This window comes from Coffea arabica, chromosome 5c, assembly GCF_036785885.1.
Source record: "Coffea arabica cultivar ET-39 chromosome 5c, Coffea Arabica ET-39 HiFi, whole genome shotgun sequence".
In the NCBI taxonomy this organism is placed as follows: Eukaryota; Viridiplantae; Streptophyta; class Magnoliopsida; order Gentianales; family Rubiaceae; genus Coffea; species Coffea arabica.
This window is the reverse complement of record NC_092319.1, coordinates 37,989,790-38,006,019: the sequence shown is the minus strand read 5'-3', so window position 1 is coordinate 38,006,019 and position 16,230 is coordinate 37,989,790. Positions and strand designations below refer to the sequence as shown.

The 16,230-nt window shown below is 33.0% G+C and overlaps 1 protein-coding gene and 2 long non-coding RNA genes across 18 annotated transcripts; all 3 read left to right on the top strand.

Moving 5' to 3' along the window:
* The first annotated feature begins 1,505 nt into the window (after window positions 1-1,505).
* On the top strand, window positions 1,506-3,273 carry LOC140007521 (uncharacterized). The gene is made up of 2 exons (XR_011814836.1): window positions 1,506-1,795; window positions 3,125-3,273. It is a non-coding gene; the product is annotated as an uncharacterized lncRNA (long non-coding RNA).
* Window positions 3,274-6,287: 3,014 nt separating this feature from the next.
* On the top strand, window positions 6,288-7,196 carry LOC140007520 (uncharacterized). Its single transcript, XR_011814835.1, has 2 exons — window positions 6,288-6,326; window positions 6,431-7,196. It is a non-coding gene; the product is annotated as an uncharacterized lncRNA (long non-coding RNA).
* Window positions 7,197-7,882: 686 nt separating this feature from the next.
* LOC113689923 (pterocarpan synthase 1) lies at window positions 7,883-15,988 on the top strand. 16 transcript variants are annotated; one of them, XM_072050857.1, is made up of 8 exons: window positions 7,886-8,325; window positions 8,508-8,538; window positions 8,774-8,842; window positions 10,093-10,153; window positions 10,969-11,125; window positions 11,605-11,655; window positions 15,089-15,118; window positions 15,223-15,988. In XM_072050857.1, exons 5-8 carry the CDS (start codon window positions 11,087-11,089, stop codon window positions 15,691-15,693), a joined length of 591 nt encoding a protein of 196 aa, XP_071906958.1. In that variant the 5' UTR covers window positions 7,886-8,325; window positions 8,508-8,538; window positions 8,774-8,842; window positions 10,093-10,153; window positions 10,969-11,086; the 3' UTR covers window positions 15,694-15,988. The 16 variants fall into 16 exon arrangements, 7 of the variants coding, with proteins under 7 accessions (XP_071906961.1, XP_071906958.1, XP_071906956.1 ...); XM_072050855.1 differs by having other exon boundaries at window positions 8,492-8,538; XR_011815113.1 differs by lacking the exons at window positions 8,774-8,842; window positions 15,089-15,118; window positions 15,223-15,988 and adding exons at window positions 12,889-13,013; window positions 13,113-13,333 and having other exon boundaries at window positions 7,883-8,325; window positions 8,492-8,538; window positions 10,969-11,076.
* Window positions 15,989-16,230: the final 242 nt, after the last annotated feature.

Genomic DNA, 16,230 nt, shown 5'->3' with positions numbered 1-16,230 from the left:
GAATGGTATCTTGATAAACATAAATATTTTATAATTTTCTCAAACTTAAGTAATAATTTGTTATAAACTCTAAAGATATATCTTTCATTACAATAGTTATAAGGCAGGTAGGTCTTTTTATCAATGGAATAAGAAATTTATGCTAGATTTATCCTTTGTACTACATGCCAAGTAGTATTAACAAAGGAATAACAAAGTACTACAAAGTAATTAACAAAATAGCCTTCAGGGAGTGTAGTTTATGGGCAAATGAGCATTATCTATTCAAAGTACCAACTTTTTATGGGCATTTTACTCTCAAACATATAATTTATGATAAATTTATAAATGTTTGTAAGTAAAATTCAAAAAGTGTTACACTGATTTCTTACAAAACGAAAACTGGCAGGTTATCTTTTCAACATAAATTAAATTTTTTTAAAAAAAGAAATACCCCATAAAGTACCAACTCTTTGTGGGTTTCCTCCATTACATGAACAAATATTCTACTCTTTATGGGCATTTCACTCTGAATCATTTAATTTATATTAAATACATAAATGTTTGTAAGTAAAATTCAAAAAATGTTGCACTAATATTTTTATGAAAGGGAAACTGGTAGGTTTTGTATTTAACATAAATTAAATATGTGAAAGCAAAAAAAAAGGAAATTACCCATAAATCGATGTCTTGCAAATCTATACTAGTAAAATAGTTTCAAACAAAATTAAACATTAAAATAAACTGTAATTTATACACATTAAAATATCTGTAATTTATACACATTTTGCAACTACTACTTGTGTTTTCTCTGTAATGAATTTTTTAACTATTGAGAACTTAAGTTTTGTCTTGTAAATCTATACTAGTACAATAGTTTTAAACAAAATTAAACATTAAAATAAATGTTTGAAAAAGAACAAAAGTACATTTATCACTTGCAGTAATGTAACAAAATTTTCTCAACCATTATCAATATTTTCACAAAAGTATTAAAAACTAGCAATTGACAATATTAAAAACTAGCAATTTAATTAGTGACTACTTTTCTTGTCATTATAATCTTCAATAAATTAGTGATAACATTATGTCATCACTAAATTTTCTTTGATTTTGACTTAACAATAATGTCTTATTAATAGCGTTTGATTATTTTTAATGAAAGTCTGTGTTTAATCTATGCTTCAAACCAAATTAAAAATAAAAAAAAAGCATGATGATTGGTCTCAAATGTTAGGAAAATGATTATTTTTATTGAAACTATGTTATAACCATATAATTTGAGTTTAATTATTTTCAATTACATAATGTTCTTTAGTGCTGCAATTATAAGAAATTAGTGTAAAATATTAGCAAATTATAAAAGTACATTTTCAATTATATGAAATTAACAAATTTTGCCACCTATGTTGATGAAAATTTTTATTTTTTGCTAAAAAATAAAGAATAATACTATAGCATTAAAATCTATGGTTCAAACCATATTACAAATCCAGAAAAAAAACATGATTTTTTGTATCAAATGGAGGGAAAATGAGTGAAGTCAAAATTTTGATCAAATCATAGTGAAAGTGCCGCGCAACAAAAACAATATCCAAAGCAAAGCAAAGACCAAAGCAGCGGAACACATTCTGAAAACAAAAGCAACGGAACACTTGGTCTGAGTTAAAGCAACGGAACACTTGAGCAACACAAACAAACAGAGGGAAAAGCTTTTGGGCAAGAAAAAGGAAAAGCCGAGCGGAGGAGTTGCAATTTGCTGTCAGCTCCGAAAATTTCCACCATCACCGGCGAACATTCACCCAGAAGGAGTATGGTAATTCCAACCTTAAAATTATTCTCTGGTGAATCAGTTTTCTTGCAATTTTCCAGTGATTATTCATAATTGTTTGGCCGTATATGTTTTATGGGGTTGATTGGACTGAATTTTTGTTTCGGACAATTTTTGGGGGCCACTTCTAGCTTTAATTGAACAAAGAATTGTAGAAATTCTTTATGCCCCAACCTGTTTGACAAAATGATCAACTGAGAGTACAACTTCAAAAGACAAATTGATTTCCGTTTTTGCATAACATTCGGCCAGTCCACGTTTGTCAAAGTAGTTCATTTTCATGAAAGAGATGAGAGTTCTTGTTGAAAGATTCGGATGGTTTTGTTTGGCATCCGTTTGTTTAGCATCTGTTCTGTTTCCCTTTTGCGTGATGTTCCTTTGGTATGAAAGCAAATTAGTAATATGAAATTGATTGAGAGGAGACTCGTATGAGGGTAAATTTTGGTTGGAATTTGGAGGTGAACTTTCTGATGTACTATGGCAGCAAGCATTTAGACCATTCGGAGAGGATGATTATTTGTCCAAATTGCCAAAATTTTTGCTGCTTTTGTTCTTGTGTTGCATCCTTAAGATGGGTCTCCCGTGGTTTTATTTGTTGCAACTCTCTTGTTAATTGCTTGTAACTTGCTGAACATACGTGTTTTTGTGGTTCGATTGGATTGAGATATTCATTTTTCTGAATAACTTCTGGGTAGTTTATCTCAAGATATAGGGTAGTTTATTTTATCCCTTTGATGTTAGTTCTTGGTTGTTCATGCTAAAAATCCGCAGGGTAGTCTTGCTGTTTTGATCTTGATGTCTTGTATTTGAAAAAGTAATTTGATAAACTGCAAAGTTTTGCGGCAAGGAAAACCTGGTAGAAGTAAAGTGCAGCAGTTTTCATTTTTCGGTCGCTGAAATTTTAACAGAAATTAGTTGCAAAAACTTCTTGTCTTCTTTTGTTGCATGAAACTTGCATGAGAGTCTTCCAGGAATCTCATTGTTACTAGGTTTTAGCCATGTTTAATTGGAAATGGATCAAAGTGCTGCATGAATCTTGTTTGCCGAAAGTTCCATGGGGTTGCAAAAGCTCCCGAGTGAAAATTGCAGCAGAGATGTTAGCTGGAAATTGCAGAAGCATAAGCTTCGTAACTTTGCATGAACTTGCAAGAAAAACTTTCAAGAATTGCACTTCGGCCCCCCAAGTCTCCCCTTGTTTCGCTATGGCCCAAAATTAATTAATTTGACCCCCTCAAATTTCTTTAATTTTTGCAATCAAGTCACTACTTATTTTAATTCTTACATGGTTTGTTCACCTTCCTTTAAATGCCTTAGATTGATACAAGCTGAGAGTAGACAGATTGCTGAAAAATCTTCAGGCAATGGAATGACATCACAAGAAGCTGCTGGGATGCAAACTGATGGAACTCCTACTTCACAGCATGTTGGATCTAATCAAACTATTGGTTGTCAAAGCAATGAAACTGAAAGTATGCAAGACCTTGAGTCAAACGGTTCACGTATGTCAGTTTTACGTGTAATTCTACTCTAATTAACTAATTACTGCCAGGGCTGCTATTGTTAGCACTTATGGTCTTGTTTACTTTGTATCTACTAGACCAAGTGATGTTAAAAAGAAAAAGAGGATATACGCGTAATATTGCACTATCAAATGAAAAGAAAGCTGGAAAAAATGTGAACATTACTGTTTCTGAAATAAGTGGAAGACTAGTTAGAGAAGGTGCTCAGCGATACATTTCAGAGGCAAGCTGCGTTATTTGAAAGTATGGCAAGTGGAAAGCACCTAAATAGGGCAAGCTTCCTAAAGATGATAGAGATCAACTGCTAAGAATTACTAATGTAAGAATCTGCTATCATAGTTGGAGAAGGTGATCTGTAGTTTTTGGTAACTTGTGGTCACTGTGGACTGTTTTTTGGTAATAGCTGGTAATAGCATTTTTTGGGGCTGATATTTTGCATCATTGTAGACTATTTTTTGTTATAGTTGTGTAGTTTATGGTTATGGTTATGGCTGATCTGTAGTTTTTGGTAACTTGTGGTCACTGTGGACTATTTTTTGGTAATAGCTAGTAATAGCATTTTTTGGGGCTGATGTTATGCATCATTGTGGACCGTTTTTTGTTATGGTTGTGTAGTTTATGGTTATGGTTATAGCTGATATGTAGTTTTTGGTAACTTGTAGTCATTGTGGACTATTTTTTGGTAATAGTTGGTGATAACATTTTTTGGGGCTGATGTTATCCATCATTGTGGACTATTTTTTGTTATGGTTGTGTAGTTTATGGTTATAGTTATGGGGCTGATGGTTGTGTAATAACATTTTTTGGGGCTGATGTTATGCATCATTGTTATCTGAACTTATTCTTTGGGAAATATCTAGGTATCATGTATATAGTGCTGTTAGTTTATCAATAGAGGTAAAAATCTGATTGTTCATCTGCAATAGTATATTATTTTCAAGTACAAGCGACAGACCATGCATGGATAGCAATCTTCTTTTTGCCTATGTAGTGACTTGAAAGAAATGAATATAATGCAAAGGGGGCGTTTGTGAACTTTGATTGGTTTCACCTGTTTAGATGGTCTTCACTTTGACATTGTGAGGCAAATGGCTCATTCTCTTTGCACAGTTTAATCCTACAGAGGCATCGTTTCCTTCATGATTTTTGAAGCATAAACTCCTAAAATCAAAGAGGGCTAGTACCTCCTGTATTCACACCTCGTACAATAAGTTGCTTTCTGTGTTTTAATATATAAACAACCAAAAGCATAAAGATTAAACAATAATTACTGTGGGAGTCCAATTTAATTGTTCAATAAGTTGAGCTATTTAAAGAAGAAGAAAGAAAATAAAAAAAAAACTGTTTTAGAGAGCTCTTTAGTTGAGCTTATGCAGTGTTGTATTTGTATAGATTGAACTGTGATTTCTAACTTCTTGCTGGTGTTGTAATATGTGGGCCCAAATTATATGAGGTTCTTAATGAATTGTAATTTTTGTCTTAATAATCTAAGTCTCATTACTTGTTCTTTATTATTGTACTCCTTCCCTTACCTACTTCTTTTACTCTTTTATGACAGATAAATGCTATTCATACTAGCTTTTGGAAGATATCTATGGTTATGGTTGAAGAATGTTGAAGACAAAATTGCCTTTTGCTCATGGAGTGGTTCATTTAGATGTTCTTCAATTTCTTAAACTGTGATTGCTTTTGTAAATGTACCATATATACAAGTGATATTTTGGACAAATGTTATTTTTGTAGGCATTAGTTGGGTAATGTACACTTGAATTTGGCATTTGAGAATACTATATTATTACCATGTAATCTAATGCAAATACTTTTGGTTATCAATCGTTCATGTTTATTTGTATGATTTGTTTAAAATCAATGATTTAGCAATGATTACAGGCCAAATTATGACTATTAAGCTATTGAGAAAATTATCTAATGACAAAACAAAGTTGTCATTAGTAAATTTGATACAACTAATTAATAATTTTTATTAGTAGACATGTATAATTATTAGCATTTGATAATATCAATAATATTACAAATACTAATATAAATTATATAATACTTATAACTAATAATATCATTATTATAAATTTGTAACTAATTAAATTAAATATCACATATATAATTATATACATATATATTTAATTTTTCTCAACGGGTGATGGGGCAGGGGATGGGGTGGGTGTAAACTCCCTCTCCGGCTACCCCGTTTTCTAATGGGGGAAAAAAATTCTTCCTCCCCCCGAGCCCCGTTTGGCCGCTGGCACCCTCCTAGATAACCATCACTAAAAGAAATTCTTAACTATGAATTTTGAATGATATATCTGCCGTGTATACCACACCATTCTACACTAACCTACTATGATAGGTGGCCACCCATTGAGGTTTAATTCTCTTTTAAAAGTTTTTGTGCTCTACCTAACTCTTGCAAATGCAATCCTATTTCATTTAAACCATTTATATGCAGAAACATCAAAAGTCAACATTAATTTATCTACTGAGTATATGTTTGGAACCTTGTTAAAGTGGTACAAGTTTGAAAATGCAGAGTGGAGTTAATCCTTTTCCAGAACCTTATCGATTGTATTTCATTTTTTTTTAGGGAAATGTGTTTCATGTTTTCAAGGTTCTCCATTATCCCACTATATATCAAAAGAAATTCTTGGCTCTGAACTTTGAATGATATATCTGCTGAGTACAGCACACCATTACACAAACCTATCGTGATAGGTGGCCACCCATTGATGTTTAATTGTCTTTTAAAACTTTTTGTGCTATACCTAACTCTTTGAAATGTAATATTATTTCATTTAAACCATTTATATGTAGAAAAATCAAAAGTCAAGATTGATTTAATTGTTCTACTTTAACCATTTGCAACTGCTACCTCCTCCATCCTATAAATACGGTCATTGAACAAATTATCTTTACCATCTAACTATTTTGTTTCTTCCTTCTTTGTTTTTCAGCTAGCCTTTCAACATACAAAATGGCAAAAGGTTCAGCTTTAGCATCCATCCAAATTTCCCTTGTGCTATTACTAGCAATCTTTGTTTGTTCAGAAGCTAATCGTCTTGACCCTTACTATTGCTGCTGTGGAAAGGAAACAAATATTACTGTGTACCTTCAAGTGTTTACGGGCGGACCAAATACCACCAGTGTTGCAGTTGCCGGCGCCCCTGGTAAGCCGAGAACTCCCTCCAATTTTGGAACCATTATTGTTAATGATTTTAACATAACACAAGGCATCAGCAACAATTCTCCAACTATTGGTCGGGCCCAAGGCATTGAGATAGCTTCATCCCGTGATGGATCAAGATCACTGGGCATATTTTCCCTCATTTTCTCCAACTTCAAATACAACGGTAGCACATTGGAATTCCAAGGAGCAGGATATAACTTACAAGTTGGTAGTCCGGCGAGAGAAGATCCAATAGTTGGTGGCACCAAAACGTTTAGGTTTGCTCGGGGATATGCATTTTTTCAGACAGTTCTACGAAGGCCGGCACGGAATAATACGGTTATAAGGGGCGATATTACCGTAATCTCATGCCCAGGAGGAGGGAAATTTTGAATAATAAAGGAAAAACTAATAATAAGAAAAGCCAATTACAGGCCATATACGTACTTGGTGATTTATGTTTCTTATGACCTACTTGTTCACTCGACTATCTTACTAAGAAATCCATCAAGGAGGATGGGAAAAAATAACTAATAAAAGAAAAATAATAAATAAGAAAACAAAGTATAGATTTTTATCGTTATTGTGGTCTTAGGTGTACTTGGTAATCAATGTATGACGTTTCTTCATGCACTTCTTGTTTCGTCAATATGTCCATCTAAATAAAAACACTATTGGTGTTCTTCAATTACACTTGGCTTCGCATTACGTAAGCTTGTGAATTACACTATTGGTGTTCTTCAATTACGTATGTTCGTGAATGTGTTAAAATATGATATGTGCGTTTACTAATAAAGATGTGTATTGAAACTTAGATAAAATCTTCACCTAATTGTGGAATTCGCTTGAACTGATAATTGTACACCAAGTCTTATTGTAAGGTAGTCTTTATTGTTCATAACTTTTGTTTTACATATGATGTACATCGAACTTGCTTTATGAAAAATAATCTTTTACTCAGTTTAACAAATGGTAATCCTTCTGCTATATAACTACCACAACTAACAAAAGGTGACAAAAGACCTTTCCATCTATTTTTCCTTAACATGGTTAAGAACTTCTGTTTTGTTGAGCATTAAGCTTAAAGTGCAATTCACCATTTAGATGGTCAAGATGGATAATGGTTTGGCCACAAAATAGTTAGTTAATCAACCTTAGGTAGACTAAGTGCTTAGGAAACTTGCAACAGGTTTGTGGTTGCTGCTGATGTGTCAATTCAGCATTGGATAAAAAGTTGTCGTCCTACACGAGGAGATCACGTGACCGCGTGGATGAAAATTGGGTGTGGTTGTACCTTTGTGAAGCAAAGGCTGTCGTCCATTTTCTTTGTCTTTCATTTATTGTTTTTCCTATTTCTTTTATCCTTCTCTTTTTTCCAAGCCACATGATTTTTTTTTTTCGGAGTGATGGGCTTGAGACCACAAGGCACAAGTTGTTCATCTATTCTTCTTCTCTTTTTCTCTCCGTTTCATCTTCTTCTTCTTCTGCTTCGCTTTTCGTTTTTCTCTTTTTCCGCCATTCTCTCTCCTTTTCTTCTCCTCTGCCATCTTCCTCTTCCACAGGCAAGAAAACTCCTGAGGTGATCATTTTTCCTCTGTAGATTTGGATTAAAATTTTTTCCTATTTTTTTTTTTTTCCACTTCTACAAGACCTCTTTTTCCCATTTTACGCTTCCCCCTTAGATATATCTCCAGCTTCTCATTTTACTCTTCTGCAAGACCTCTCTTCGCTATTTTTTCCCTATATTTTTTCACTATTTGTCCACTTCCCACCCCCGTATTTCTCTTGGAGGCTGAAGATGAATCTCATCATATCAGGTTTTTTTCTTTGTCTATTTGCTCTTGTGTGATGCCAAACAATTTCATGTATTTTTTTCCCATAATTATCTTGTTATTTTGTAGGCCTCGGTCTTATTTTTATTTTTTCTGACCTTTTTATTTCCTTTTTTTTTTTGTTCCCTCTTTTTGTTTTCTCTGAGATAAGAACAAATGGCTTGCAGATGTACTTGGTTTTATTCTTTTTCTTCGGAGGTATGTTCTACTCAAGGTTTTTTTCTTTGATAAGACCTTTTTTTTTTTCTTTTTGTAACTATCTCTAAAGTCTCTCAGATCCATCGGAATATTTTTTGTCTCTTATTCTTGAGTGTCTACAGTTATGATGGTTGAAGGGATGATGGAAAAATCACTTGAACCATAGTGTTGTTGTGCTATAAACATTCTATGATTTTATTTAACCAAGTTTTGTTGCCCATTTTTTTTTTGTTAGAGAATGGATCAAGTATTTGCCAGAGAAAGGAGCAAGTAGGGAACTTTTTTCGTTAACTGTTAGGGTTAGGTAAATTACTCCAAATTTAGTGCTTAGTGACTTTGCTATTTCTTGTTTTGAGCATTATCCGGCTATAGCAGGTTTTTTTTTTTTTTAGGCAATCTGTGGTGCCTTGATGTTTTGATTCTGCTTATCTTGATCAAAACTCCACCAATATTTCCGTATGAGAAGTTTTTGTCACTGGTGTAATACGTCTATGTTGACTTGAAAAAGTACCATTCTGAAGGTCGGCTGGCACTGTTGTCAAAGAAATTTGAACTACAAGTGGAAGAAGTAAAATTGACCTGCATGCACATAAAATACAAGGAAAATCTCCAAAATCAAATATGGATGGAATATTACGATGAACAGTTTCTAAACAACTTTAAATTGCATACCCCCTGACTAGGAAATGTATCACATTGCTACACTGTTATAGTTTTTCCCTTTTCTTTTTAGTTAGTAGCTCAAAATCTCTTGTATCTCTATACCTGTAGAAATGGTTTCTGTTTTGTTCTTTTAATCCTTTTTTTTACTTGACTAATTTGTTCAGCTTAATTCTTTTTTAGTTTGATTGAGCTAGACGACTATGAAGCTTAAAGAGTTAGTGACGGCAATTCTCTAGAGGCACTAAGATTAATGAACTTTACTCTAGATGAGTTCAATGTGAATTGCATGAGGTAACATGCTCGAATTAAAAGTTATCAATAGTTTGTTTTGTTGTATGCCTAATTAACAATTTATGGACTTGACTATTTACATCTGGGATAGATAATATTGTCAAAATTCACGTTGAAAGCACACTTTTTTTTTGCCTTTCACATTTTTTGTTACATAGCTAAAAGTGAAAAAATCGTTGTTTTGCAGTTCACCTTTCTCTATTTTTTTATTTGAGTATCAGATCATTTTGCTATGATTTAACATGCATTTAATTGTCTTTTTTCTTAAATAAAAGAAACTTGTTGGAGAGTACAAAGGTGAAACCTGATATAACTCATAGTATCCCTATTAAATTTTACATTAGAGGCTTAACAGTGAATTCTGGTGCAGCAAAAGCTGTCGATCTAATTAAGATATTTGGAGTAATAGCTGAATTCCTTTCCATATGAATGATGAAATTCATTGACTTTTTTGATGGTTGGAGTGTTAAATCTAGGTGTTTCTCCTTCTCAAATTCAATGCATATATTTCTCAGCCTTTGGCTTCCACTATTTGAAATTTTCTGCACTTTTCCTTTTTTTTTATTTATGTGAATAATATCCTTTTTTCTGGGTTTGCAGGTGAAAATATTGAGTTTTTCTGAGAACCATTTCAAAATGGTAAATTTCACATAATTGGAAGGTATTATGCATTATGGTTTTCTGTGCGTTGGATGACTATGTTTGTTACTAATGTAATATCTTTATTAGTGCAATTCCTAAAAACTTAGAATGCATTAGTAGATGATCAAAAGGATTGGTGCTAGTAATGACACTCCACAAACTGCCTATCTGGATTGGGGATAAGTTATTAGGATAGGCGAAAAGGAAGGACAACTTTTGGTAATGCTAGCGTTTCCAATGATTCGGCTTATATCTTTATGACTCTAAGCTCTATTAAGCAGAACTTCATTTTCCCTGAAACATCGAGATGTCCTTTGTATCTTAGTTCCTCATTTTTTATCAAGTGGATGTTCATAATCATTTACATTTAATCTTAATAATTTACATTTTCATCTTGTAGTGTCCTTGATGCCAAATATTGTTTTCATCTTGTACCAAGTCTTGGTTGAATTAACAGTGGGACAAAAAAATTGCTGTAATTGTTTTGACTTTTTTGCATGACTTTTCTTTTGGACTTAATTTTGTTTTAGATTGTTTTTGTATTTATGGTGTCATTTTGCTGACACAAATAATAGTTATTACATTGTTTTACATATGGATACATATTGTAGTTGTTTATATTGTGCAATCAACTATTTAGTCAATGTCTAATGTCTAGGAAGTTAAGAAAGGTTGACTAATGAATGCTTAAAATTGTTACCTCTCCTTTATATGCCACATTATATTTATATTTTAGCAGAATATGACCTTTTTTGTTGTTTAAACTTTGCTGTTAATTTGTGTAATTTCTGATTGAGAAGATGATTTAAATTCTTTAATCCTGCAAAATTTCAGGTTGAGCATGTAATATTGGAAGTGAAGGTGGTGGCAGAATATGACCTGATTGGCATATTCTTGGGACTCATTCTCTCACACTTGCCAGTCATGTTCTTGATATTCAAGGTACATAAAGATGCAGTCACCACATAAGCGGACAACAAAAAGTAACTTTGTAAGTTTTCAAGGTTTAACAATTTGATATTTTGACTTTTAGGTCCTTTGTTATCTGCTGGCATTACAAACTAATCTATTTTGCTTGAATAAGTATTGCATTAGTATGAGCTGGATTTGAAAAATTGAAAATGCATTCAGATGTTTAGTGCTGAATGCTGGTTATTGTTTGGGGAACACAATTTCTTCTCTTCTTGCTAATCCTCAGGCTTTATTACTATTGTTTTGTTTCCTATTGTGGTCTCGCATCCCCTATGCTAGATTTGATGTTCTAACATATTAATTATCTATGCTCCAACAAGTTTCAAATGTTTGTAATAGGTTGAGATATTAAGATTTGTAAATTCTTTTTTGAAGATGAGATTGTTTAGGCTCTCTATTTCTTTTTCCCTAGAAAAAGTTAATCTAATGTCATTTTTATTTTCTTTTTCCCAATAAATTTGATTTTGTTGACATTTATTTATTCTAAATTTTTGTTAGATGAAGGAGCAAAGGAAAAAGGAAGCTACTTTTCTTCATTCAGTCTTGAAGGTACGTTTTGATGTTTTGGTGTTCTCTCGCTTTTTCCCCTTGCCAGTTTTATTGTAATTTTTTGCTCACTTTACCCTATTTATTGGTCTTCACAAAAGTGGAGGATGAACTTTTATGAAGGTATCATATCTCCTCTAGATTTAAAGTCGTTTTCTTTAGTAGTTTACCTATTTCAATAAATTCATCAATAAGAGGTTGCAATTCTTCTTTGACAGCTCCATTGAAAGCTGTGATTATTGATGAAATCATAATCAGTTTTTCTTGTGCTTAGATAGTGTCATTTTCCAATAGCTCTTTAAATATACTAATTTGTAAGAAAATGATGTGCATTGACTGATTGTGGCTTTTAATACTTGCTCTCCTGTCCCTTCTAATGCTTTCATGTTTGAGTAGTTGGTATGAGGTAACTGAAATGGCTAAAAGAACATCATATAAGATGTTTTATGTAGAAAAAGATTCTTCAAGTCCTGCATCCCAATTGTCCAGTTTCAATGCGGTCAGATTGAGTTTCTTGTCAAATTGTGTATTCTGGGGGATGATCACAAGGGTGGAGAAACATACGTGGACTTGTAATTCGACTCCAAAAGATATGTGAACTGTTAGGAATTCGGCGAGTTTTGGGGGTATTCGATTGTCTCTTCAGACAAATTTTACAACAATCTGCTACATAGAAATCAACGGAAATTACATTCTCGAGAACCATATTCAATTGCACTTCTCTAGTGCAATTAAGATATTTGTTTCATTCCAATTTTTCTTCAGACATTCTCTTATTCGATCAATGTCTTAATGAACGCTACAAAAGATTTATTATTTCAATCTCTGCTCTTCATCCAACCCTCCCCTTCCCCCCAAACCCCCTAAATTTTAGGGTTAGGAGGTTGGAAGCCTATATGGCGTGTAAATAGCTAAACATTCGTGAACATTTTCAATTTCAACTACAAAATTGAAACCTATACTTGGACATTTTTTTAAATTAATTTTTTAATGAGAGGATGCTAAAAGCCTATTACAACACGTAACTAACAAGAAAATGAGTGGCTCTTATGCAATTTGCAAACATGAATGGCCCCAGACTAAAAGGTGAAATTAAAGCTTAGGGTGCAAAGTGTTCAAAATTAAAATTTGGGGTACAAAATGAAATTAAAAGTGGGATAAGTTCGAAGATGCAAAGTCAAGTTAATCCTTTTCTAGAACCTTATTAAATGTGTTGCCTTGTTTTTTTTTTTTCAGGTAATTTTGTTTCAAGTTTTTAAGGTTTTCCATTATCCCACAATACAACAGAAGAAATTCTTGACTATCAACTTTGAATGATACATCTGCTGAGTATACCACTGTATACAAACCAATTTTCATAGGTGGCTATCCATTTATATTGAACTCTCTCTTTAAACTTTTTACGCTCTACCTAACTCTTAGAAATGTAATCATATTTCATTTCAACCATTTATATGCAGAAAAATCAAAAGTCAAGATTGATTTAGCTACTCAATGTAAGTTCGGAACCTTATTAAGGTGGTAGAAGTTCGAAGGTGCAAAGCGGAGTTAATTCTTTTCCAGAATCTTGTGAAATGTGTTTCATTGTTTTGTAATTTGTTTTTTAGGTAAAGTGTTTCAAGATTTCAAGGTTTTTCATTATCTCACTATATATTTAGCAAAAGAAATTCTTGACTCTGAACTTTGAATGACATATCTGCTATGTATACCACACCATTCTACACAAACCTACTTTGATAGGTGGCCACCCATTGAGGTTTAACGATCTTTTAAAACTTTTTTATGCTCTACCAAACTCTTTGAAATGTAATCTTATTTCATTTAAACCATTCATATGCAGAAAAATCAACAGTCAAGTTTGATTTATCTCCTGAGTATAAGTTTGGAACATTGTTAAACCGGTACAAATTCGAAGGTGCAAAATGGAGTTAGTCATTTTTCGGAGCCCTGTTAAATGTATTTCATTTTTTTTTTTTGGTAAATGTGTTTCAAGTTTTCAAGGTTTCCATTATTACACTATATAGCAAAAGAAATTAGGAATGGCAATGGGGTGGGGGTTAGACAGGGGACTCCTCCCCAACCCCGTCCCCGCCTTGCCCCGCTTCCCCTATGGGCGCACCCACAGGGCGAATAAAAATTTGTCATACAATTTCATTGCAGTCATATTTGAACAAAGGATCAAATACTTAAATGCCAACACATCACCAAATCATTATTCATTGTAATTTTACAATTGTGTGTCATAAAAACAATCAAACAAGAGTTATTTAAATACAGCCCAATATGATGAAACAAACACAACTAAAGTAGTCAAGTTTTCACTTTGGATACAAATACAACCACTAAATCATTGTTGTGTGATTTTTTGAGAAAAGAAGTGTTATTGTGTTAAGTGTAATTAGGAATTTAGTATAAATGTATTAGTAAATTTGATACAACTAATTAATAATTTTTATTAGTAGACATGTATAATTATTAGCATTTGATAATATCAATAATATTACAAATACTAATATAAATTATATAATACTTATAACTAATAATATCATTATTATAAATTTGTAACTAATTAAATTAAATATCACATATATAATTATATACATATATATTTAATTTTTCTCAACGGGTGATGGGGCAGGGGATGGGGTGGGTGTAAACTCCCTCTCCGGCTACCCCGTTTTCTAATGGGGGAAAAAATTCTTCCTCCCCCCGAGCCCCGTTTGGCCGCTGGCACCCTCCTAGATAACCATCACTAAAAGAAATTCTTAACTATGAATTTTGAATGATATATCTGCCGTGTATACCACACCATTCTACACTAACCTACTATGATAGGTGGCCACCCATTGAGGTTTAATTCTCTTTTAAAAGTTTTTGTGCTCTACCTAACTCTTGCAAATGCAATTCTATTTCATTTAAACCATTTATATGCAGAAACATCAAAAGTCAACATTAATTTATCTACTGAGTATATGTTTGGAACCTTGTTAAAGTGGTACAAGTTTGAAAATGCAGAGTGGAGTTAATCCTTGTCCAGAACCTTATCGATTGTATTTCATTTTTTTTTAGGGAAATGTGTTTCATGTTTTCAAGGTTCTCCATTATCCCACTATATATCAAAAGAAATTCTTGGCTCTGAACTTTAAATGATATATCTGCTGAGTACAGCACACCATTACACAAACCTATCGTGATAGGTGGCCACCCATTGATGTTTAATTGTCTTTTAAAACTTTTTGTGCTATACCTAACTCTTTGAAATGTAATATTATTTCATTTAAACCATTTATATGTAGAAAAATCAAAAGTCAAGATTGATTTAATTGTTCTACTTTAACCATTTGCAACTGCTACCTCCTCCATCCTATAAATACGGTCATTGAACAAATTATCTTTACCATCTAACTATTTTGTTTCTTCCTTCTTTGTTTTTCAGCTAGCCTTTCAACATACAAAATGGCAAAAGGTTCAGCTTTAGCATCCATCCAAATTTCCCTTGTGCTATTACTAGCAATCTTTGTTTGTTCAGAAGCTAATCGTCTTGACCCTTACTATTGCTGCCGTGGAAAGGAAACAAATATTACTGTGTACCTTCAAGTGTTTACGGGCGGACCAAATACCACCAGTGTTGCAGTTGCCGGCGCCCCTGGTAAGCCGAGAACTCCCTCCAATTTTGGAACCATTATTGTTAATGATTTTAACATAACACAAGGCATCAGCAACAATTCTCCAACTATTGGTCGGGCCCAAGGCATTGAGATAGCTTCATCCCGTGATGGATCAAGATCACTGGGCATATTTTCCCTCATTTTCTCCAACTTCAAATACAACGGTAGCACATTGGAATTCCAAGGAGCAGGATATAACTTACAAGTTGGTAGTCCGGCGAGAGAAGATCCAATAGTTGGTGGCACCAAAACGTTTAGGTTTGCTCGGGGATATGCATTTTTTCAGACAGTTCTACGAAGGCCGGCACGGAATAATACGGTTATAAGGGGCGATATTACCGTAATCTCATGCCCAGGAGGAGGGAAATTTTGAATAATAAAGGAAAAACTAATAATAAGAAAAGCCAATTACAGGCCATATACGTACTTGGTGATTTATGTTTCTTATGACCTACTTGTTCACTCGACTATCTTACTAAGAAATCCATCAAGGAGGATGGGAAAAAATAACTAATAAAAGAAAAATAATAAATAAGAAAACAAAGTATAGATTTTTATCGTTATTGTGGTCTTAGGTGTACTTGGTAATCAATGTATGACGTTTCTTCATGCACTTCTTGTTTCGTCAATATGTCCATCTAAATAAAAACACTATTGGTGTTCTTCAATTACACTTGGCTTCGCATTACGTAAGCTTGTGAATTACACTATTGGTGTTCTTCAATTACGTATGTTCGTGAATGTGTTAAAATATGATATGTGCGTTTACTAATAAAGATGTGTATTGAAACTTAGATAAAATCTTCACCTAATTGTGGAATTCGCTTGAACTGATAATTGTACACCAAGTCTTATTGTAAGGTAGTCTTTATTGTTCATAACTTTTGTTTTACATATGATGTACATCGAA

Excerpts from the sequence above, each read along its gene's own strand:
- LOC113689923 (XM_072050858.1), top strand. The coding sequence starts at position 11,087 with ATGCAGTCACCACATAAGCGGACAACAAAAAGTAACTTT. Across the intron at positions 11,126-11,604 it reads GGACAACAAAAAGTAACTTT|ATGAAGGAGCAAAGGAAAAA; the intron begins GTAAGTTTTCAA and ends AATTTTTGTTAG. Across the intron at positions 11,656-15,088 it reads TTCTTCATTCAGTCTTGAAG|CTAGCCTTTCAACATACAAA; the intron begins GTACGTTTTGAT and ends TTTGTTTTTCAG.